We start from the raw sequence: 18,536 nt of genomic DNA on the forward strand, positions 1-18,536 counted from the left end.
ATATATATATATATATATATGCACATATATGCACACACACACACACACACACAAACTTAGTCATGTCTTCCTGGCTGTGAGAGACTGAATAGGATCCAGTCTCAGTATACTCAGGACCTTCACCATGCAAGGGCTCCCCGCTTTAACCTGAAATGAAGTTCTTTGAGGCTTTCTTCTGCTGCAGATCCCCTGTGAGTTGACAGAGCCAACAGACAACCCTCTGGGCCAGGGGAACGTGTGTTTGTGCTCTACTAAGGCAGTACTGACTGACCCCGGACACTACGAACACAGGAGGGACACCATCTCTTTATAGACTCCGAGGCTGTACTACTTCTGACCATGCCGTGGCTCCACTCCGTGTGGTCCCCAGAGGCAGTGGCCTCCCAGGTGCAGTCACAATGAGAAGCCTCTCCTTTGTTACAAACTGTTGTTTATTAAGGTCCTTCTCAGGCTCAGCTGGCCCTTCTCAGGCTCACCCTTTCTTCCCAGGTGAACGCCTTCTGGAATATTCCCAGCCTCCTTGAACACACTGTCAAAGGAAGGGAAGCACTCAGTCAGTGTTCCCATTCCCTCCATCCCTACTCTGCCACTGGACTATGTCTCCTGGGCTCAGGTCCCAAATAGCTCAGCTGGAATTCCCAAGACCAGGAGTGTGGCCAAGCTGTTGAGGGCTGGCTGAGGAGCAAGGACAGCAGGACATCCCCAAGCGTGAGGACACGACCTCAAGTGTGGGAGGCTCTGGAGAAGACCTCTCCTTGGCCTCCAGACTCTGCTGCCACGGCTACTAGTTACTAATCCCACCACGACACTGCCAGATCATCTTAGGCATGTGTGCAGCGCTGTTAATAAAATACACAGTGAGCTCACTGCTCCTGATCCACAGCAGCCGACATGTATGTCTCCCCAGTGGGCCCCAAGCTGGAACTTGCATCTTCTCATATGAAATCTACAGGGGGTGTGGTTATGAGGAAGCAGAGGTAAGAAGAGCAAGGTAATGCTTAAGACAGCACAGGAGATGCTAGAGATGGGTTTTAAATTCAGCCCCTTGACTTTAGGTCCCAGGCATGACCTTCCCATATCTCACCAGGCTCTTAAAAGATTTCTTCTTCACGAGCACGCATGGCCCTTCTGGAAGTTAGCTGAAGTGGGAAGGCGGAGGAGGGTGGTGTCAGTCTCTTTCTTCTGGGCAGGGTGGAGAGAGCATGAGAACCAGAAGCAGAAGTGGAGAGAAGGGAAGAGGAGTTGCTAGTCTGCTTGTTTCTAGATGCTCCTGTTAGACCTCACTCCCTGCCCAGAGACAATAGCTGAGACACTGAACTTTAACTGTCCCAACGATGTCTCTCAAATATGAAGTCACTTTGTTTCTTCGATAGAGGTTCAAGGTCAATTCGCCTCCTGGTCCACAGATCCATGGGAACCAGCGGGGCTGGAGGAAATACATGTGAATGAGTGTGTGAGTGGGTGTGGTACAATGGGAAATACAGCTGGTCTTTGTTTCCAATTCTTGCTGCAGAGCTTCAAAACCCTGGGAACTTCCTGAGGCAGGGGCATCTGTCATTGGTAGGGACCTTTTCTGACCAGGCATGAGGTTATGCTAACAGGAGGCTCTTAGGCCCTTGGTTTCAGAGAGGGACTGAAAAGGGATCCTATCCTGGACCTGCTGGCCCCATCTTGGACCTGGGGGAGGTGAGCAGGGTTGTCTGTGATTTCATTCCTGCCCAGGCAACGAGACCGCCCTAGAATGTTGCTGGCTAGCTCCGGTAGCACAGGTCTGGAATTCCGCTGTTTCGGTCCACCTAAGCATCTCTGAACTAGAAAAGTGACAGGGTGGGCAGGAAGCACCTGTAGCAAGAGAACCAAGCAGCCCTGATTCCAAAAGCTGCAGCCCTCAGGTCTCGGCTCTGAGTGGAGAGAAGCCAGAGTGAGCAACCTGGGAATGCAGGTGGTAGGAGCAGGCACTGAGGACTTCTGCTCATTCCTGGACATTCACCAGGGTGACGAGTCACAGAGCCTGACACCCTCCTGCCCACAATGCCAAGGTGCCTGCTCCTGAGTCATTTCCCTGATTAACCAGGCTACCAGCAGATCCCGCTGGTCCTAGAGTCCTCACCTACCTGACCTCCTGACATCTGGGTCGGCTGTCTGGTTTCTCAGTCCTCTTTTCATCAGCTCCCCCAACATAAGCCATAGGAACCCTTAGACAGCAGGACGGCCTTCCCCAAACAGCATAAGCCACTGAGCATCGTTCCACAAAGGGGCTTAACATCTGAACAGTTAGGATTCCTCCTGCTGAACTCTGGATTAGACGATGGTGAGAGCCCCGGACGCTGCATCTGGAGAGCTGTATCCTTCTAAATTCTGATGCAGAATTGCTCTGGGCTGGCAGGGAGGTCACTCTCCAAGCTGGCTTTGTAGAAAAGGAAACAACGAGGGATTCCAAGCTTTCCTGTAGAAAAAACTCTTCTTGCTCCAGCACTTTGGGGGCCTTCCCAGCACGACTCCCGGGCAAGGCTACAAGAGAGTTCATGTTGTGATGAACTGAGCCAATCTCTGAGGCTGGTGCAGACGACTCAGGATGCTTCCCTGTCTGTCTTGGCTAGTATGGAGTACTTTGCTGTCTAGTTTTTTGATACAGTGTCTTGCTAAGTAGCTCAAGCATGCTATGGTGTCCAGCATAATGTCGAACTTGCAGTGATTCTCCTGCCTCAGCCTCCTGAGTGCTGAGGTTGCAGACATGTACAACCATAGATCATAACCTGCTAGGATGTCTGATTTTCGTGGGTTTTTTCTTTTTCTTTCTTTCTTTTTTTTTTGCAACAGGGTATGGTGGCCTTGAACTCACAGAGATTCACCTGCCTCGCTTCTGCCTCCCAAGTACTGGGATAGGATAAGATAGGTTTTGAACAGACCAATGTTTTTAGCAACACCTGGGATGGAAAAGACTCAGGCAAAGAAGTATACAGCCACAGCAATCCCCTCAAATAAATAAAACCTCAAATCTAGACACACTCTAAAAATGGTTGTGTTTTCATCTTTCATGTTGGACCAGAGCTGCTTGCAGCTGGAGAACGTTCCCGTCATGCCTATGAGGATGCGTCTAGTTTGGTCAAGGCAAAAACTGCAGGGCGAGATGGGCAGCCCAGTGGGCATCCTGGGCTCATGCAGTTGTAGCAATTCTCCTGCAGCCATGGTCCTTTCACCCCAGGCTCCCACCCCAACAGAGCTGGGTACTGCACACAGAAGATCGGAGACCTCGGAATCGTGGACAGAAGGACACAATGACCAAGATTCGTCTATGAGACATGGGGAAACTACAGCCCCTCTTCATTCCTCTGACTTACAACATGGCCATGGAAAGGCCCAGGCAGCATTTCTCAAGGCTGGCCACCACTTAGAGTCACCTTGGGAGCTTCTAAAGTGTGCCAACGGCTTCTCTTTCATAGAGGAGAAACACGTCTTGGTGCCAATGATGGGTTAGCTTCTCAAGCATTAAAGGGAGAGATCCAAATGTCCCAGTCCCACACAGAGTGCCTCCACTCTGGCCCAGTAGGTCTGAGGACGTTAGAAGAATCCTAGCTTTTTAAGTCAAGTCAAAGGACTAAGCATTTGGTCTGGAGGCTGATGCTGTAATGTTTTGGGCCTCTGAAGGCAGGCAGTGATGAAATCAAGCAAGGTGCCACAACTGGAAGCCAAACTCAGGCCACGTGTTCCCCTTGCAACGTTGTTTCCAAAGTGTGGATGCAGAATGTGGCCCTGATTACATGGCTGCCACAAGGATGAGAGCGGGACCAGAGCTGAGCCTCCCCACCATTGTCAATGCCACTGCTCTCCTGGCCTCAGCCTCCCATGCAGAGGGAAAGAGGACTTCTCTGTATTACCAAAGAAACTTGTCAGAATGGAACTGGCACTCTTGTGAGTCTGCCAGTCTGTCTGACAACATACATTCCCACAGCTCTGAAGCTAATCCCTCACTACCACAGAGACTTCACTCATTGAAGACTGTTAGGGGAAAACACTTGCCACCAAACCTGATGACCTGAGTACAACCCCCAAAACCCACATGTTGGAAGGAGAGAACAAATTCCCATAAGCTGTTCTCTGAGCTCCACACACCCACAGTGGCATAAATAGATAAACCTTCGCCCCCATAAATAGATAAATAAATGACAATTGTCATTTGACCTGGAAATGATGACAACTCAATAGCAACAGATCCGGGTCCCACGCAGACCTTGGCCTCTAGGAGAGTGAGTCCCTTGGAGACACAGGATGTGGCTGGTGCCTGGGCCGAGGCAGAACACACAAGATAACAGCATCTTGTATGTCCAGGAAACAAGTAAGTGCCCCAAACAGAATGCAAGCAAGGACACCTGTATTCGCTGCTGCAGAGTGCTGGGGTCAAAGGGACACAAGAGCCATGTCCTTGTTTACTTTGTATTGCTGTGACAAACACCGTGACCTAAAGTATCTTGGGAAGGAAAAGTTATGTCATCTGATCGCTGATGGTCCACTATTGAGGGAAGTCATGGAACTTGAGGTTGGGACCTGGACACAGGATTCAAAGCAGAAACCACAGAGTCATACTGATTACAAGCTTGTTCTGCTTGCTGTCTTATATAACATAGGGCCACCTGCCCAGAGGTGGCATCGCCCATAGTGGTCTAGGCCCTCTCATAGTAGTCATTAACCAAGAAAATGCCCCATTGGCTTGCCTACAGGTTAATCTGATGCTGCCGTTTTCTCAACTGGGGCTCCCTTTCCTTAGATGACCCTAGACGTGTCAAGCTGATAAAACCCAACCATCATAATCCACTTGAGAAGCTTCTGTGGACAGCTTTCCACAAAAATTGCATATTAGGGTTTTAGGAGATAGCTTAGTGGGTAAAGCGCTTGACTTGCAGCATTAGGAGCTGAGTTTGATCCCCAGAACCCACGTACAAGGTCCGGTGTGGCCGGGGGGGTGGCAGCACACGCCTTTAATTCCAGCACTCGAGAGGCAGAGGTAGGAGGATCTCTGTGAGTTCGAGGCCAGCCTGGTCTACAAGAGCTAGTTCCGGGATAGGCTCCAAAGCTACAATAAAACCCTGTTTCAAACAAAACAAAACAAGCAAGCAAGCAAACAAAGGCCTGATGTGGTGGCACACACCTGTAATCCCAGCACTGAGGAGGCAGACACAGGTGGAGGATTCCTGGGGCTCACTGGCCAGTTAGCCTTGCCTCCTTAATGAAGGTACAGTGATACCAGGTTCTATGAGAGAGACTGTCTTAATAAACAAACAAATAAAAAAAACCAGCCTAAAAAAACAACACTTGAGGTTGACCTCTGGCCTTCATAGCAGGGGTCCAAATACAAGGTTGCAAATTAGTTTGCACCCGAAGTATAAAGCTAGTCTCAGGGTTATATATTGATGCATGGGATTAAGCAGACAAGGGGGAAGAGATGAATCTTATGCAGAACTCCAGTGTTTCGAGAGCCCTGTCACTCAGGAGGCAGGGTGCAACGTCCCTCCTTACAGCAGAATGACTTTCCTTCCAAAGAGCAGTAGGGAAGAGGAGGGCCAGAACGAGGGTGAGGGAGAGAGACGTCACAACTGGCAGTGGGCAAGCAAGGCCAACACCACTGGGACAAGCCGCATTGCGATTTGGAACCTGTTGTGATTCAAATCATGTGTTCGAGCAGAGTCATGTATTAAAGACTTGAAGCCAAGGTCTCTATCTTAGAATGCTAATTCAGAGGCTCTGGAAACCTTGGGAGGTGTGGCTTGGCTAAGGAAATAGGTCAGTTGGGGGAGGGTCCCTATATAGCTCTGGCTCCTTTCTGTGTGTGTTCTGTCCACCATGAAGTGATAGGCTTTGGTCTGTTGCTTCCTGTCCACCATGAGGTGATAGGCTTTGCTCTGTCGCTTCCTTTCCACCATGAGGTGATGGGCTTTGCTCTGTCACTTCCTGTCTACCATGAGGTGATAGGCTTTGCACTATTACTTCCTGTCCACCATGAGGTGATAGGCTTTGCTCTGTTACTTTCTGTCCACCTTGAGGTGATGGGCTTTGCTCTGTCACTTCCTGTCCACGATGAGGTGATAGGCTTTGCACTATTACTTCCTGTCCACCATAAGGTGATGGTCTTTGCACTATTACTTCCTGTCCACCATGAGGTGATAGGCCTTGTTCCACCATTTCCTGTCCACCATGAGGTGATAGGCCTTGCTCCACCATTTTCTGTCCACCATGAGGTGATAGGCTTTTCTCTGTCGCTTCCTGTTTACCATGAGATAATGGACTTTGCTCGTTACTTCCTGTCCACCATGAGATGATGGTCTTTGCACTATTACTTCCTGTCCACCATGAGGTGATAGGCTTCGTTCTGTTACTTCCTGTCTACAGAGGGGTGCTGGGCTGACTAACACAGGACCTTCGAAAGATGGGCTGGCCCTGGCTTTGCCTCTGTTACTTCACTGAGACTTGTCAACCCGTGGCTAACCACTAGACAAACTGTGGAGAACATTCTGCTAAGTCCTCAATCCGTCTTCCTCAAATCTGTCTAACAAACTGTCCCCACCGAGAGAAGTCCAGAGGTACAATGACTGCATGGCATATGTGACCTGGAGAGGGTCCTGGGACAGCCAGGACATCAGGTAGGACCGAGTCCAGGCTTTAGCTGACACGAATGCACCAGAACCAGCACAGTAACTGGCAAGTGTTGGTTGGCTGCTGTCAGTGGGGAAGCCTGCGTGTGGGTGGGCACAGGGCATGCTCTGTTCTCAGGGTACAGGGCACTCTCTGTTCTATGCTTGCAACTTTTCCATAACTCTAAAACTATTCTAGCTAAAATAACAAACCAGCTAGAGTGCAGAACTAATAAAGGCAACTTTCTAATTGCCCTGTTGCTGGATACATATAATTGTTTTTTCTTTTAAAAAGGGGGCCACAGTGTTCCCAACTTCTTATCAGAGAAGAGGCTGGGAGCAGGTCCTGGGGAAGAAGTAGATGTGGCCAAGGCCACAGAGACACTGGGGACAAGAGGGCTGGCTCCAGGCATGACAAAGGCTGCCTCTCACAATGCTTCAGGAGGAAGACCCAGGAGATCTCTGGGTATCTTACAGTACAGGGACCACCCATGGTGTCTGTGTTTTTCAAAATAATGACATCACTGCACTGGTTCTCTGGGAACCACACTGTGCAGCAAAGGGCTTTCCCAGCATCTTTGAAGATTACACCATGAGCCTCTCTTTCCTTTTTCTTTGGAAGATTCTCTTGCACTGTGGTCCAAGCTGGCCGGGAACTCACTGAGCTATATTCCCCAGCCCCACATTTCCTAGCTGTGTAACTTTAGACAAATGAGTCAACATCTCTGTACCTCAACTTCCTCGTCTGGAGAGGGGGATGCTGATTATACCTAGCTGACAGAAACGGCTGCAGGGACCAAATAATATCGGCAAGTGACCATCCTAGCTTATGTAAGAATGTTCTGGGTCGTTGGCTCAACAACAATAAAATAACTTGGTAATCACCTCTCGGAACATATCCCTGTCCTTAGCTAACACACCTGAATCTCTATACAACCTGTTCGCATCCTCCTCTACTCTCTAAAGCAGCCCGGGACCATCTCTGGGCCAGGCCAGTGCTGTGTAAACGGGACTTATGCTGCACCACTTAGAGTCTACACTGCTCAGTGCAGGGGCAACTGTCCCTCAAACATTTTCCATCCGTGGTTAATGTGCAGGTACAGTATGGTGACATGGGGTTGACCGTGTTTGGTTCATTTCTGTTTCTCCTTTGCTGGTCTAGTCCTCACTCTGTCTCAGGTAGTTCTACCTGGACTTGGCTCCACCACTCACTGGCCTCGTAACCTCACGCCGGTGACCTCACTTCCCAGGGTTAGCAGTCTTGCTGCCTGCTCAGTCCTGGGCCATCCCTAGACTCCTAGACTCCAGCTCTGCCTGCTGCAGTCAGCTCCACACCTCTTTACCTCAGGGCTGCTCCTGGCAGGGGACTGTTCTCACAGAACAGGCCGAGAGAAAGGGCTGGAAAATGAGCTGTCAGCCCCTATAATAGTGATGGATTGATGAAGAGCATGAAGCTCCCCGACCGTCAGGTGACAGAGCCCTGAGGTGTGTGCGCCACACTGCCTTTCCAGAGGGATTCAGTCAGTGTCTATAACCTCTGCTGACCTCTTTCGCTTTCTGCAGCTTCTTGAGGACTCTTTTCAGCACACCAGTGGCTCTAAAAGGCTGGTGCTGAGGAAACAGCTCAGGCCTCCTCAGGGTTCCTGAAATACGATAAAAGCAGAGCCTGCTTGGCAACAAGATGGCATCTGGACAGCACAGGGACAATGCTCCCAAACACCCCAAACAGAACCTTAGGGACTGGGAAGATGCCAAGAAAGGATGGTACGGGGGAATGGGGATGCTTGTTAAACCCAGCATTTACATCACCACTAAGCCTAGCTCCAGCCACAGAAATACTCTGACAAGGCCACAACTTCTATTGCCCCAGTTTGTGGTATGACCCTTACAGTATTCTTCCAGGGGCTGGGGGTGGGGAGGGTCTGTTCCTTCCTACTCAGTGACTAGACCCACCTTTACACACCCTGGACACACCCTTTCTGATGGCCAGCTTGAATGATAAATGTCCCCCCATAGTGTCAGGCATTTGAACACTTGGTCCCCAGTTGGCGACATGGTTTGGGTAGGTTCAAGAGGCATGGCCTTGCTGGAGGAGGTGTGCCAATGGGGTGGGCTTTGAGAGTAAAAGTCTTCCCTAGTCTAGTTTGCTCTTTCTGCTCCTGTGCTTGTGGGTAAGACGTTAAGTCTTAGCTGGCTACTCCGGTCACCAAGCCTCCTGCCACTTCTCCATGACAGACTCATTCCTCTGGGACCGTGAGCCCAAATAAACTCTTCCTTTTGAAGGTTGCCTGGGTCACGGTGCTTGTCACAGCAATGGAAAAGGGACAAATAATACACCAGCCGCCGGTTTGCTCTTGACCCGCCTGTAAGCTGCTTCCTCACAGAATGGAGGGTGAACCCTGTGACACAGAGGTTGGTACAGGCTGCTAGGGGTACCTGCTGTGTGGGCCCTGGTCACTGAAGGACTAGAAAACTTTAGAGAGGAATAAACAGTGGGTTTGTTTTCTGGGCCACAGCATCTCTCTGCCTCCCTGCTTCCTGCCGTGCAGAAAAGAGGCATCTATGGACACTTAGGCTGACCTGTGAGCTGGGGTGGGCTGGGTGGGCTCAGGGATATTATTACCTTCCCAGCCCTACACCCTGTGACAGGGTGGCTGGGACTAGCTAGAGGTCCCCTGGCTTCCAGTCACCCTGGATTTCCGGCACAAACGATAGTTCTGTAGATCTTATATATTTGGGGTAAGAGAGTCTGAGCCTCAAGTCCTAGACTGAGGACGATTCCCGGGAGACAGATGAGATGAGAACAGCTAGGAAGCTGAAGTCCCCAGTATCAAACAGACACAGTGAGATAGATTCTAGGAGCACTTAGACAGCCCAGGGTCAATCCTGGCTCTGCCACTGCCTCCCTGTGGCTCCTGGGAAGGAGGAGCAACAGCTGCCGTAGGTAGTTTAGGGGGTCAGGGCTCATTCCTGAGAAGACAGGGCGACTCCTTGGGGAACACGACTGCTAGGGTGTGGGACATGTGTGAAAGATGACTGAAGGGTGCCACATTGGTCCTTGCCGAAATGACTGTGGAAGCACAGTGGGTCCTGGGTGGAGAGGGGACGTGGATAGGAGCTGCTTACTGGGGACAGGGCTGTTTTGAGGTGAAGAGAATGCCTTGGAACCAGATGGAGGCAGTAGCAGCACAGTGCCCAGAGCACACCAAATGCCTGTGGTACACTGTAAATGTCTGTTTTGATGTGATGTGTATTTTGCTTTAACTTTTTTTTTTTTTTAAAGTCTTCTAGGGAGTGAATTGGCCTTGAGTAGGTGGAAAAGCCTTTAATAGACGTTTTACTTCTGACAATTTTATTCATTTCTGTCCAGCTTGTTTTTTTTTTTTTAAAAAAATAACAAATGCATATGTGGATCATTTTTATAATTAAAACAAATTACATGCTGTTTTCAAAAGGGAATAGCATTTGAGAAAATATGTGTGGGGGTGACAGGAGCAGGGGAGGCGCTCTGACTCATTCTGTCAACTGTCATCTGGTCATCTCTGTCTATCCAGCCATCATCTTATCTATTCATACTCCTATCTACCCATCCATCCATCCATCCACCCATCCATCCATCCATCCATCCATCCATCCACCCACCCATCCACCCACCCATTCATCTACCCACCCAACCATCCATCCATCCACCCACCCACCCATCCATCCATCCATCCATCCATCCATCCATCCATCCACCCACCCACCCACCCATCCACTCATCTACCCATCCATCCATCCATCCATCCATCCATCCATCCATCCATCCATCCACCCATCCATGTAGGAGGGTCTTCTGTTTCTGTTGATTTCATTGGTTAAATAAAGAAGCTGCCTTGGTCTTTTGATAGGCCAGCCCTTAGGTGGGTGGAGTAGACAGAACAAAATTCTGGGTGGACAAAGGCAGTGAGGCATACACCATGATTCTCTGACCTGAGATGAATGTAGGTTAGGATCTTTCCCGGTAAACCATCACCTCATGGTGCTACACAGATTATTAGAAATGGGTTAACCAAGATGTGAGAATTAGCCAATAAGAGACTAAAACTAATGGGCCAGACAGCATTTAAATGAATACAGTTTCCGTGTAATTATTTCGGGTGTAAAGTTAGCTGTGTGGGAGCCGGGCAGGACGAAAAGCAGGCCTGCTTTCCTCATCACTACACATCCATCCATCCATCCACCCACCTATCCATCCATCCACCCACCCATCCATCCATCCACCCACCCATCCATCCACCCATTCACCATCTACCGTTCAATCTCACTTCCCGTGTACTGGGAACAGCATGTGGAGAGAAGATATTAAAGCTCTCATTTCAAAGAAACAAAACAATGAGTCCCAGAAACCACCTCAAAGCCCAACTCCAAAACATCTGCTGATGAAACCACATGGCCTCTTGACTTTGTTCATAAACAAAGGGCATCTAAACCATGTTTCCTCTGATACTTTTGTCCTTGGTCATTGACCCAACCCTCAAAGTCAGAGAAAGCCAGCACAGTCCTGTATCTCTGGTGTCTGAATACCCCAGAAGGCACCGCTAGCACACGCCTCACCTCCCCACTGCTGATTCCAGACAGACACCATGACAGAGGAACAGAGGGAGGCAAGAAGAAGAGTGAACAGAAGCTGTTTGCATGCAGCTACTTCAGTGGGGTGCATCCTGAGTTCCCTTCATTGGGGTGGACAGAACTGACTTACCCCAGCTACCTCCCGCTGCAGGATCCTGGCAGCCTCTGCCTGGCTTAGCCCTAGCTGCAGCCACACTGGGCAGGTCTTCACCAGCTTCTCCAGGACACTAATGCCCCGGCGTGGGATGCAGTTCTTTGAGGTGGTGAGCAGACCAAGCCTCATGCTGTCTTTCTCCTCGTCTTCCTCTCCGTCTCCTTTGCCAGCATCTGGAGTAGGACTGAAAACAGGATGCAGAAGCAAATCGTCAGCGCATTCTTCAGAGAGCCGCGAGAAGGTGAACAATGAGTAGGGGCTGAATCAACCCTATTTGCTCATTTAACATCTATGTGGCCAGGGCCCTTTGGGGAATGATATCAATAGATGAGTCTCCATCTAAGGCATGTATCATTATAGCAAGTAAGACACACACAGAAGCAGCCAGCTAAGGCGCAAGAAGAAACTAAAAATAACAGGAGTAGAGTGGACACCGTGGCTAATTTCAGCCCAGGTGAACTCAAGCAAGCATGGTGGCATCTGAGTAGATCCCTGAAGAAGGGTTTGAAACCTTTTAATTGAGAGAGACCTGCGCCATTCGGTGTGACTTGCCACATGTTGGTCACTGGGTTAAGAGTGACTGATCCATACTGATAATATAGACTGAGAGCATCCTAGGCCCAGGTGCCCACAATGTGCAAAATGGTAAGAAAGAGAAGGGAGCCCTATAAACCACCCAAAGAGAAAAGAGATGGGTGCAGTAGGTTGGGCAGTGGAACTGCAGGGGAAGGTCAGGGGGCCTGGAAGGTCAAAGAGGACCCCAGTACACAGTGACTTTACACTGAAAACTGCAGGTGTCTTGGAAAGAGGTGTCCAGGAGGAACTTCAGGGCTGGGGGCAGGTGACAGGGATGCACGTGGAAGGTGAAGTCAGAGAGGGCAGGGGACCCCAGGAGTTTTAGAGCCAGAGAGCCATTTCTCTAAGTAGTCAAGCAGCTCCCTAGAGTCCCAGCACTGAGGGAGGGGCCCTCTGACACCTCGGGTTTCCTAAGCCTGCCATCTTTGCAGACAGAGGCGGATGCACTCCTTCTCCCCTTGGTCCTCACGACACCATGAGTTGCAGGCTGCTGCTCTCGGGTGACCAACTGGAAACTGTTCCAGACTCTAACTTGAGTCATGGGGACCTCATGTTATGCTTCTTTGCTCTAAAAGCTTCTGCGGCTCCCACTTCCTAAAGAATTGAGGCCAGTGCCCTAATATCCAAGGCATTCTCATCCTGAAAGGACTCCCCTGAAAGGTAGCTGTCCATCAACCGCATGGAACCTGCATATCTTTCTCCAGTCTCCTGCTTGAACTGCCTGTCTGCCTATAGTTCCCACGGGAATTTGACTCACTCCAGCTGATAAACAAAAGTGTGAGACAAAATGTTGGAAATAACTATTGTATTAAAAAAATAGAGCTGAAGACTTCTACCCCGGTCTGGGTGAGTGGAGGTAAAGCATCAGCCAGGCAAGCACGGATCTGTCTTAGGGTTACTGTTGCTGTGATGAGACACTATGACCACAGATATTCTCACGAAGGAAAGCATTTAATTAGGGCTTGCTTGCAGTTTCAGAGGCTCAGTCCATTGTCATCATGGCAGGAAATACGTTGGCACGCAGGCAGACATGGTACAGGCGGAGTAGCTGAGAGTTCTACATGTGGATTCACAGGCAGCACTGAGCCTGGCTTGGGCTTTTGAAAACTCAAAGCCCACCCCCTTCCCCAGTGACGCACTTCCTCCAACAAGGCCACACCCACTCCAATAAGACCACACCTCCTAATTCTTCTCAAGTACTGCCACTCCATGATGACTAAACATGACAAATATTTGAGCCCATGGGAGCCATTCGTATTCAAACCACAAGCCCCTGACTCAAAAAACAGGATGGAAGGCGCTTGAAGAACAACACCCGAGCTTGTCCTCTCCCTCCACACACACGTGAACCTACGCATGCACACACAGACGCATGCACACACAGACACATGCACACACAGACACGTGCACACACAGACGCGTGCACACACAGACGCGTGCACACACAGACGCGTGCACACACGGACGCGTGCACACACAGACGCATGCACACACAGACACACACACGTGGACCTACACATGCACACACAGACACATGCACACACATGTGGACCTATGCATGCACACACACAGACACATGCACACAGACACATGCACACACATGTGGACCTACGCATGCACACATAGACACATGCACACACAGACGCATGCACACACACATGGACCTATGCATGCACATACAGACACATGCACACACACGTGGACCTATGCATGCACACACAGACACATGCACACGCCTCTGCCCGTTGATCTGGAGGGAGATATTTGCAAAACATACTTCATGAGTAACAAACAAGTCAATTAAAAAGGGAAGTCAAAGATCTGAACAGATTCTCCAAAGACAATGTGTGTGAACCAGTAGGCAGGTGAGAAGGTGCTAAAAATCCTTCGTTATTAGGGACATGTGAATTAAAAGCACAAGGTAATACTATAGTGCAACGAAGTTGACATAAGGGTCACTCCCACCCCTTTTGCTGAGGGTGGCTCAGGTACCAGAAGGCTCTCAGGTTTGTTGGTATAAATGTAAATTGGTACAACCACTTTGGAAGATGACAGGACAAGTTGTCATAACCAGAACACACAGGCTCCATGGCAGGTCCCACTCTTTGGCACATTCCCCAAAGGAACAAAAGGCCACATCCATAAGAAGATGGGCAAGGAATTGGTAACAGCAGCTTAACTTGCAGTAACTCTAAACTGGCCCAGGTACTCATCCATGGGAGGAGGATGAAGAGGCTGGACTCCCACACAAGGGAACAGCTAGCAATAAAGAGACCCACTGATGAAAAACCACATGGGCCAATCACAAATGTCCACACTAAATCAAAGCCAGGGGCAAAAGAAAACAGATCCCATCAATCAATGTGAAGTCCAAACACATGTTTACTTACACTTGCGTGCTTACTTTGCTCATATCCATTTTGTACTAAAGCAGCAAAGAACCGTAACCTAATACTGAGCTCTGTAGGTAACACCCCATATGCTAATGTATTCAGGGAGGTCTAGAATTTCCTCTGGAATGCTCAAAAATAAAGTGAATTTACAGATATATGAAGGCATGCAATAATGTAAACAGAGAAAAACATTAAGGGTAAGTGGTAGATATGACTGTTCACTGCAAAATCTGCTCTTTTGCATGTTTAATATGTAACTTTACTTTTCCAGGAAACTGAGATAAAATTCTTCACATCCTGTGAAAGCCATTCAGATGAAGTCCAATTGCTATACTAGAAGCCCAGATTGGAAATCAGGCAGTGTGACTTTAGGCTCCTTATCTTACTTCTCTGGGCTTCAATTTAATTACCTTTAAAAAGAAAAATATGTCCTTGCTTTGTGGGAGTTACTATGCCAGTCTGCTGCAGAGTCTGCTGAAGATGGAGCAGTGTTTACCTGTAATCCAGCAGAGCTAGCGATTGGGTTCCTATGCCTGGGCTCTCCCGCTGCCGTTCCTCTCTTCCTGCTACCATCTCCCACTATGTGGACTGGGTAGGAGCACATTTGGCTGAAGTGAATGGTGCTCACATCTGTGTATTGCTCACATCTGGTCCAGGGGGGCAACCAATGAGTTCAAATGTACGGAAAACATGCAGCCTGACATGAACACAGACACAGTTGCCAAGAAAACTCAAGTTTCTTGACTAAGAAACAAATCACAGGGAGAACTCTTCTCATGCCGGAAGGACAGCTGGTGGACAGACAGGCAAGGCTGGGGTAGTCCCCACGGCTGGCAGTGACAAGCACCATGGATGGACTCAGCACGGGCTTCAAAGATGCTTACAAGGCAAGTCAGCTCCTTGAGGCCTCTCTAGGTCCATGCTGAGCATGAACAAGACAGAGGCTGGCTCTCAGAGTCCTTAGTTTTTGTTTGTTTGTTTGTTTGTTTTTTGGCCTAGAGAATTCTGTAAGATGTCAAAGGCCACAGGGAGGTGTAGACTTTATACGAGGTTGGAAGAGTGGAGCCACATGGTATCTGTCATAGCTAAAGACAGATGACACATGGGAAATTTGAATTCTCAACTGTCCACAGGGGATAGGCAGGAGGTATGATCTCACATGTTGAGCTGGCCCACTCTGAGCTTTGCCTGTGACTGTGACTCCTGCTGTCAGTGACTGTGGCTGAACCCTCTTGGCACTGTGCCTGTCATCGGTTGGCAGAGCAGAGACTCTGACACCCACGCCCTCCCTCCTGACAGTAGATGCTGAGGCCACTGTACCCTGAAATCTTTGATCGTAGATAAAGAAGCAAGCAGGCGTGACATGTAACAGTGACAGGGCCATCATGAACAGAATTGACAGCAGAAAGGAAATAGGCCAGGGTTTACAGGAGCTATGCCGCAAACAGAAGCCCTCCAAGTAGATGCTCTTTCAGTGCAAGGCTCAAGCGATGGCTCCAGTGGCTCCACAGCCTTCCCCTCCCACAGCTGTCCAGGGACACTCTGCTGCCTCATGTGCTTGTGGTCAGTTTCCAGAGAAGTCCACAGTGCCCCTCAGCACCCAGTTTCTCTGGGATGTTCTGAGCAACTCTGGTCCGGAAGGAAGGAGAGAGCAGGCTCCTGGAACAGTGAAGAAGGTCTGGGCTCTGTCACAGGCCTGATAAACCTAAGTGGGAAGAATTCAGAAACCCTGTGGGGGTCAGAGCAGTGGGATGGCAGCCTGGGCTCTGGCTAACTGCCACCTACCTGGAAGAGAGGACAGAAGTTTCCCGGCCAAGAGCCAGGGGCTTTGGCTGCCTGGTGAGCTCCTGGAAACTTTACTGGGAGAACTGAGACCTCTTGTGCAGTCTTGGATAGAAACTGGAGGGTTTGAGAGATGGGAGGACCAGGAAAAAGCCATGCCACTCCACCTATTAGTACACCTTCTGGCAAAGCCCAGATACTCTGCACAGGGCTCCAAGGAGGCAGAGGAGGCAGGAAGAGCTTCACAGAGGTGATGTGAGCTCTGTCATCCTCATGACTGCTGTACGGGGCTGAATTGTGTGCCCAAAAGAGAGTCTAAATCTCAACCCCAGTACCCATGTAGAGACTTGGAGAAAGGGTCTTGCCAGGCGGAATCAAGGTAAGGGTCCTAAGATGAAATCTCCTGGGGTCAGGCTCTGGAATCTGTTTCTAACTACTGCACTAAAAAGTTCCCCAAAATTGGGTCAACGAGATGGCTCAGTGAGTAAAAGGGCTTGCTGCCAAGTCTGAAGATCTGTGTTTGGTCCCCAGGACCCACATGGTAGAACGAAAGAACTGACCCTTACAGCTTGTCCTCTGACCTCCCTCCGCACGTACCTCATGATACACAGACCCCCACAGATAATAAGTAATTAAAGGATCAATGCAATAAAAATAGTTTTTTTTAAACAAGTTAAAACCTTTAACTTTAGAAAAAGGTGATTTTTTAAAGTTCTACATTTGCATACCCTTGTAGTAGCTGGCAAAGAAAATTCAATAATCTTTTTTTAAAAAAAATCTTATTTGGAAACAGATACATACAGAAACATATAAATATGCACAAGGAATAATTTCCAGATGGGCACTCAAGGCATCATTAAAGACAGTTCTGAGATATGCTCGAATCATTTTGATTACGCATTGCTTCCGTGACGAAAATCGTCTTAAACCAACAGTTTCTTCATCTGCTCCACGGAGCTGGAGAAGCCTGGCCCATGGAAACAGTTCAGCTAGGCTTCACCAGGTAATGGCGTGGTAGTCACATGCTTCTCCTAGGGACACCTGGACTCTAGGCAGTGATGCTGCTGGCCACGCATGCTTCTCCCAGGGATACCTGGACGTTGTAGTCACTTGCCAGTCCGTCTTACCCAGATCCACCCCATTCCTCATGTCCATTGTGCTTCACTTATTGGGAAGTAAAGCAGGTAGCAGACCGAGGCTAGGAAGGACCGTTTCTCAGGCCCTAAAAGCTAGGCAAGCACCAGGGGGACATACCCTAAGAATAGAACAGCCCGAAGGTTGTGCCCGCTCACATGACAGTCTGTCAGATCTGAGAGATGAGACATCGTCACTCACACTTCCCAGCACCTCCTCTGCTAGAGATGGTGACAAAGGCCACCACCAGCACGTACCAGGAAAGCGGATTCCAGGGCAGAACGCTGGCTGTAGGTAACACGCCTTTTGTGCAGGCAGGGGGACCTGAGTTCAGATCCCCAGTACACATATAAGAGACAAGTGTGAAAGCACGTGCCTGTAGCCTAGTGCTGGAGGAAGGGAGAGATGGGAGGATTCTTGGAGCTGGCTGGTCAGCTGTCTAACCAAAATGACAAGCACCAGGTTCAGTGACAGATCCATTCTCAAAAGATAAGGCAGTGAATGGTGGAGAAAGACCTCAGCATCAACCTCTGGCCTCCATGTTAGCATGCATGGATGTACACACGAACACATATACATCACCTGCTCACATGTACCATACCTGTACATACCATGGGCATCCCACACACAGTGCCAGTCTACAAGAAATGAACAGATAAGCTTCCAGCCCTCCGCTGTCGCAAGGCAACTGACACCACCCAATGCACAGAATCTCAGAAGCCTGAAGACTGAGTTGGTGTTCATTTTCCATTGCATCTCTGGGGCAGAGGTGAAAGGGACATATGTCCTCAGCCCTGAGACTAAGTCACTGAGGTCTGTTAGGCAAAACAAAACAAAATAAAAACAAGAAAACAAACAAGGCCTGAGAAATCTAGTGCTCTGCTGAGTCAGGGAAAAGAAGAGGGGAGGAGGAGGGAGACACAGTGTTCACATCCATAAGAGAGGAGCTGCCACAGGAATTCTTTGTTCTGTTCCTGCAGTTACCCCAGGAGCCTGGAATGAAGCCCAAAGAGAAAGTCCTAAAATCAAACAAATGAAAACACCAGAATACGAAGAGCAATAAGCAAACTGCATACCGAGTCCAAAGCATTCACAACAGCTGTGTGTCTCCTCTGTGGCCACAGTTCACCCATGTGGGTAAGGGTACTTCCTGGTGGGATGTACTCCCTAGTGAGGGGGGAAGGGTGCTCCCTGGCCCAGGGGGTGAGAGTGCTCCCTTTGTATGTGGGGTAAGGGAACTCCCTGGCAAGGGGACGTGAG

General features: G+C 49.4%; 1 protein-coding gene across 2 annotated transcripts in view; it reads right to left on the reverse strand.

The window, feature by feature from the left end:
* The window catches only part of Rin3 (Ras and Rab interactor 3), a 110,593-nt gene that overhangs the window by 70,019 nt on the left and 22,038 nt on the right, over positions 1 to 18,536 (reverse strand). For both annotated transcript variants that reach the window (XM_057783312.1, XM_057783313.1), the window contains exon 2: positions 11,368 to 11,575. In XM_057783312.1, coding sequence (XP_057639295.1) covers positions 11,368 to 11,575 — 208 coding nt within the window. The remainder of the gene's footprint in view (positions 1 to 11,367; positions 11,576 to 18,536) is intronic.

This window comes from Chionomys nivalis, chromosome 10 (assembly GCF_950005125.1).
Source record: "Chionomys nivalis chromosome 10, mChiNiv1.1, whole genome shotgun sequence".
Taxonomy (NCBI): Eukaryota; Metazoa; Chordata; class Mammalia; order Rodentia; family Cricetidae; genus Chionomys; species Chionomys nivalis.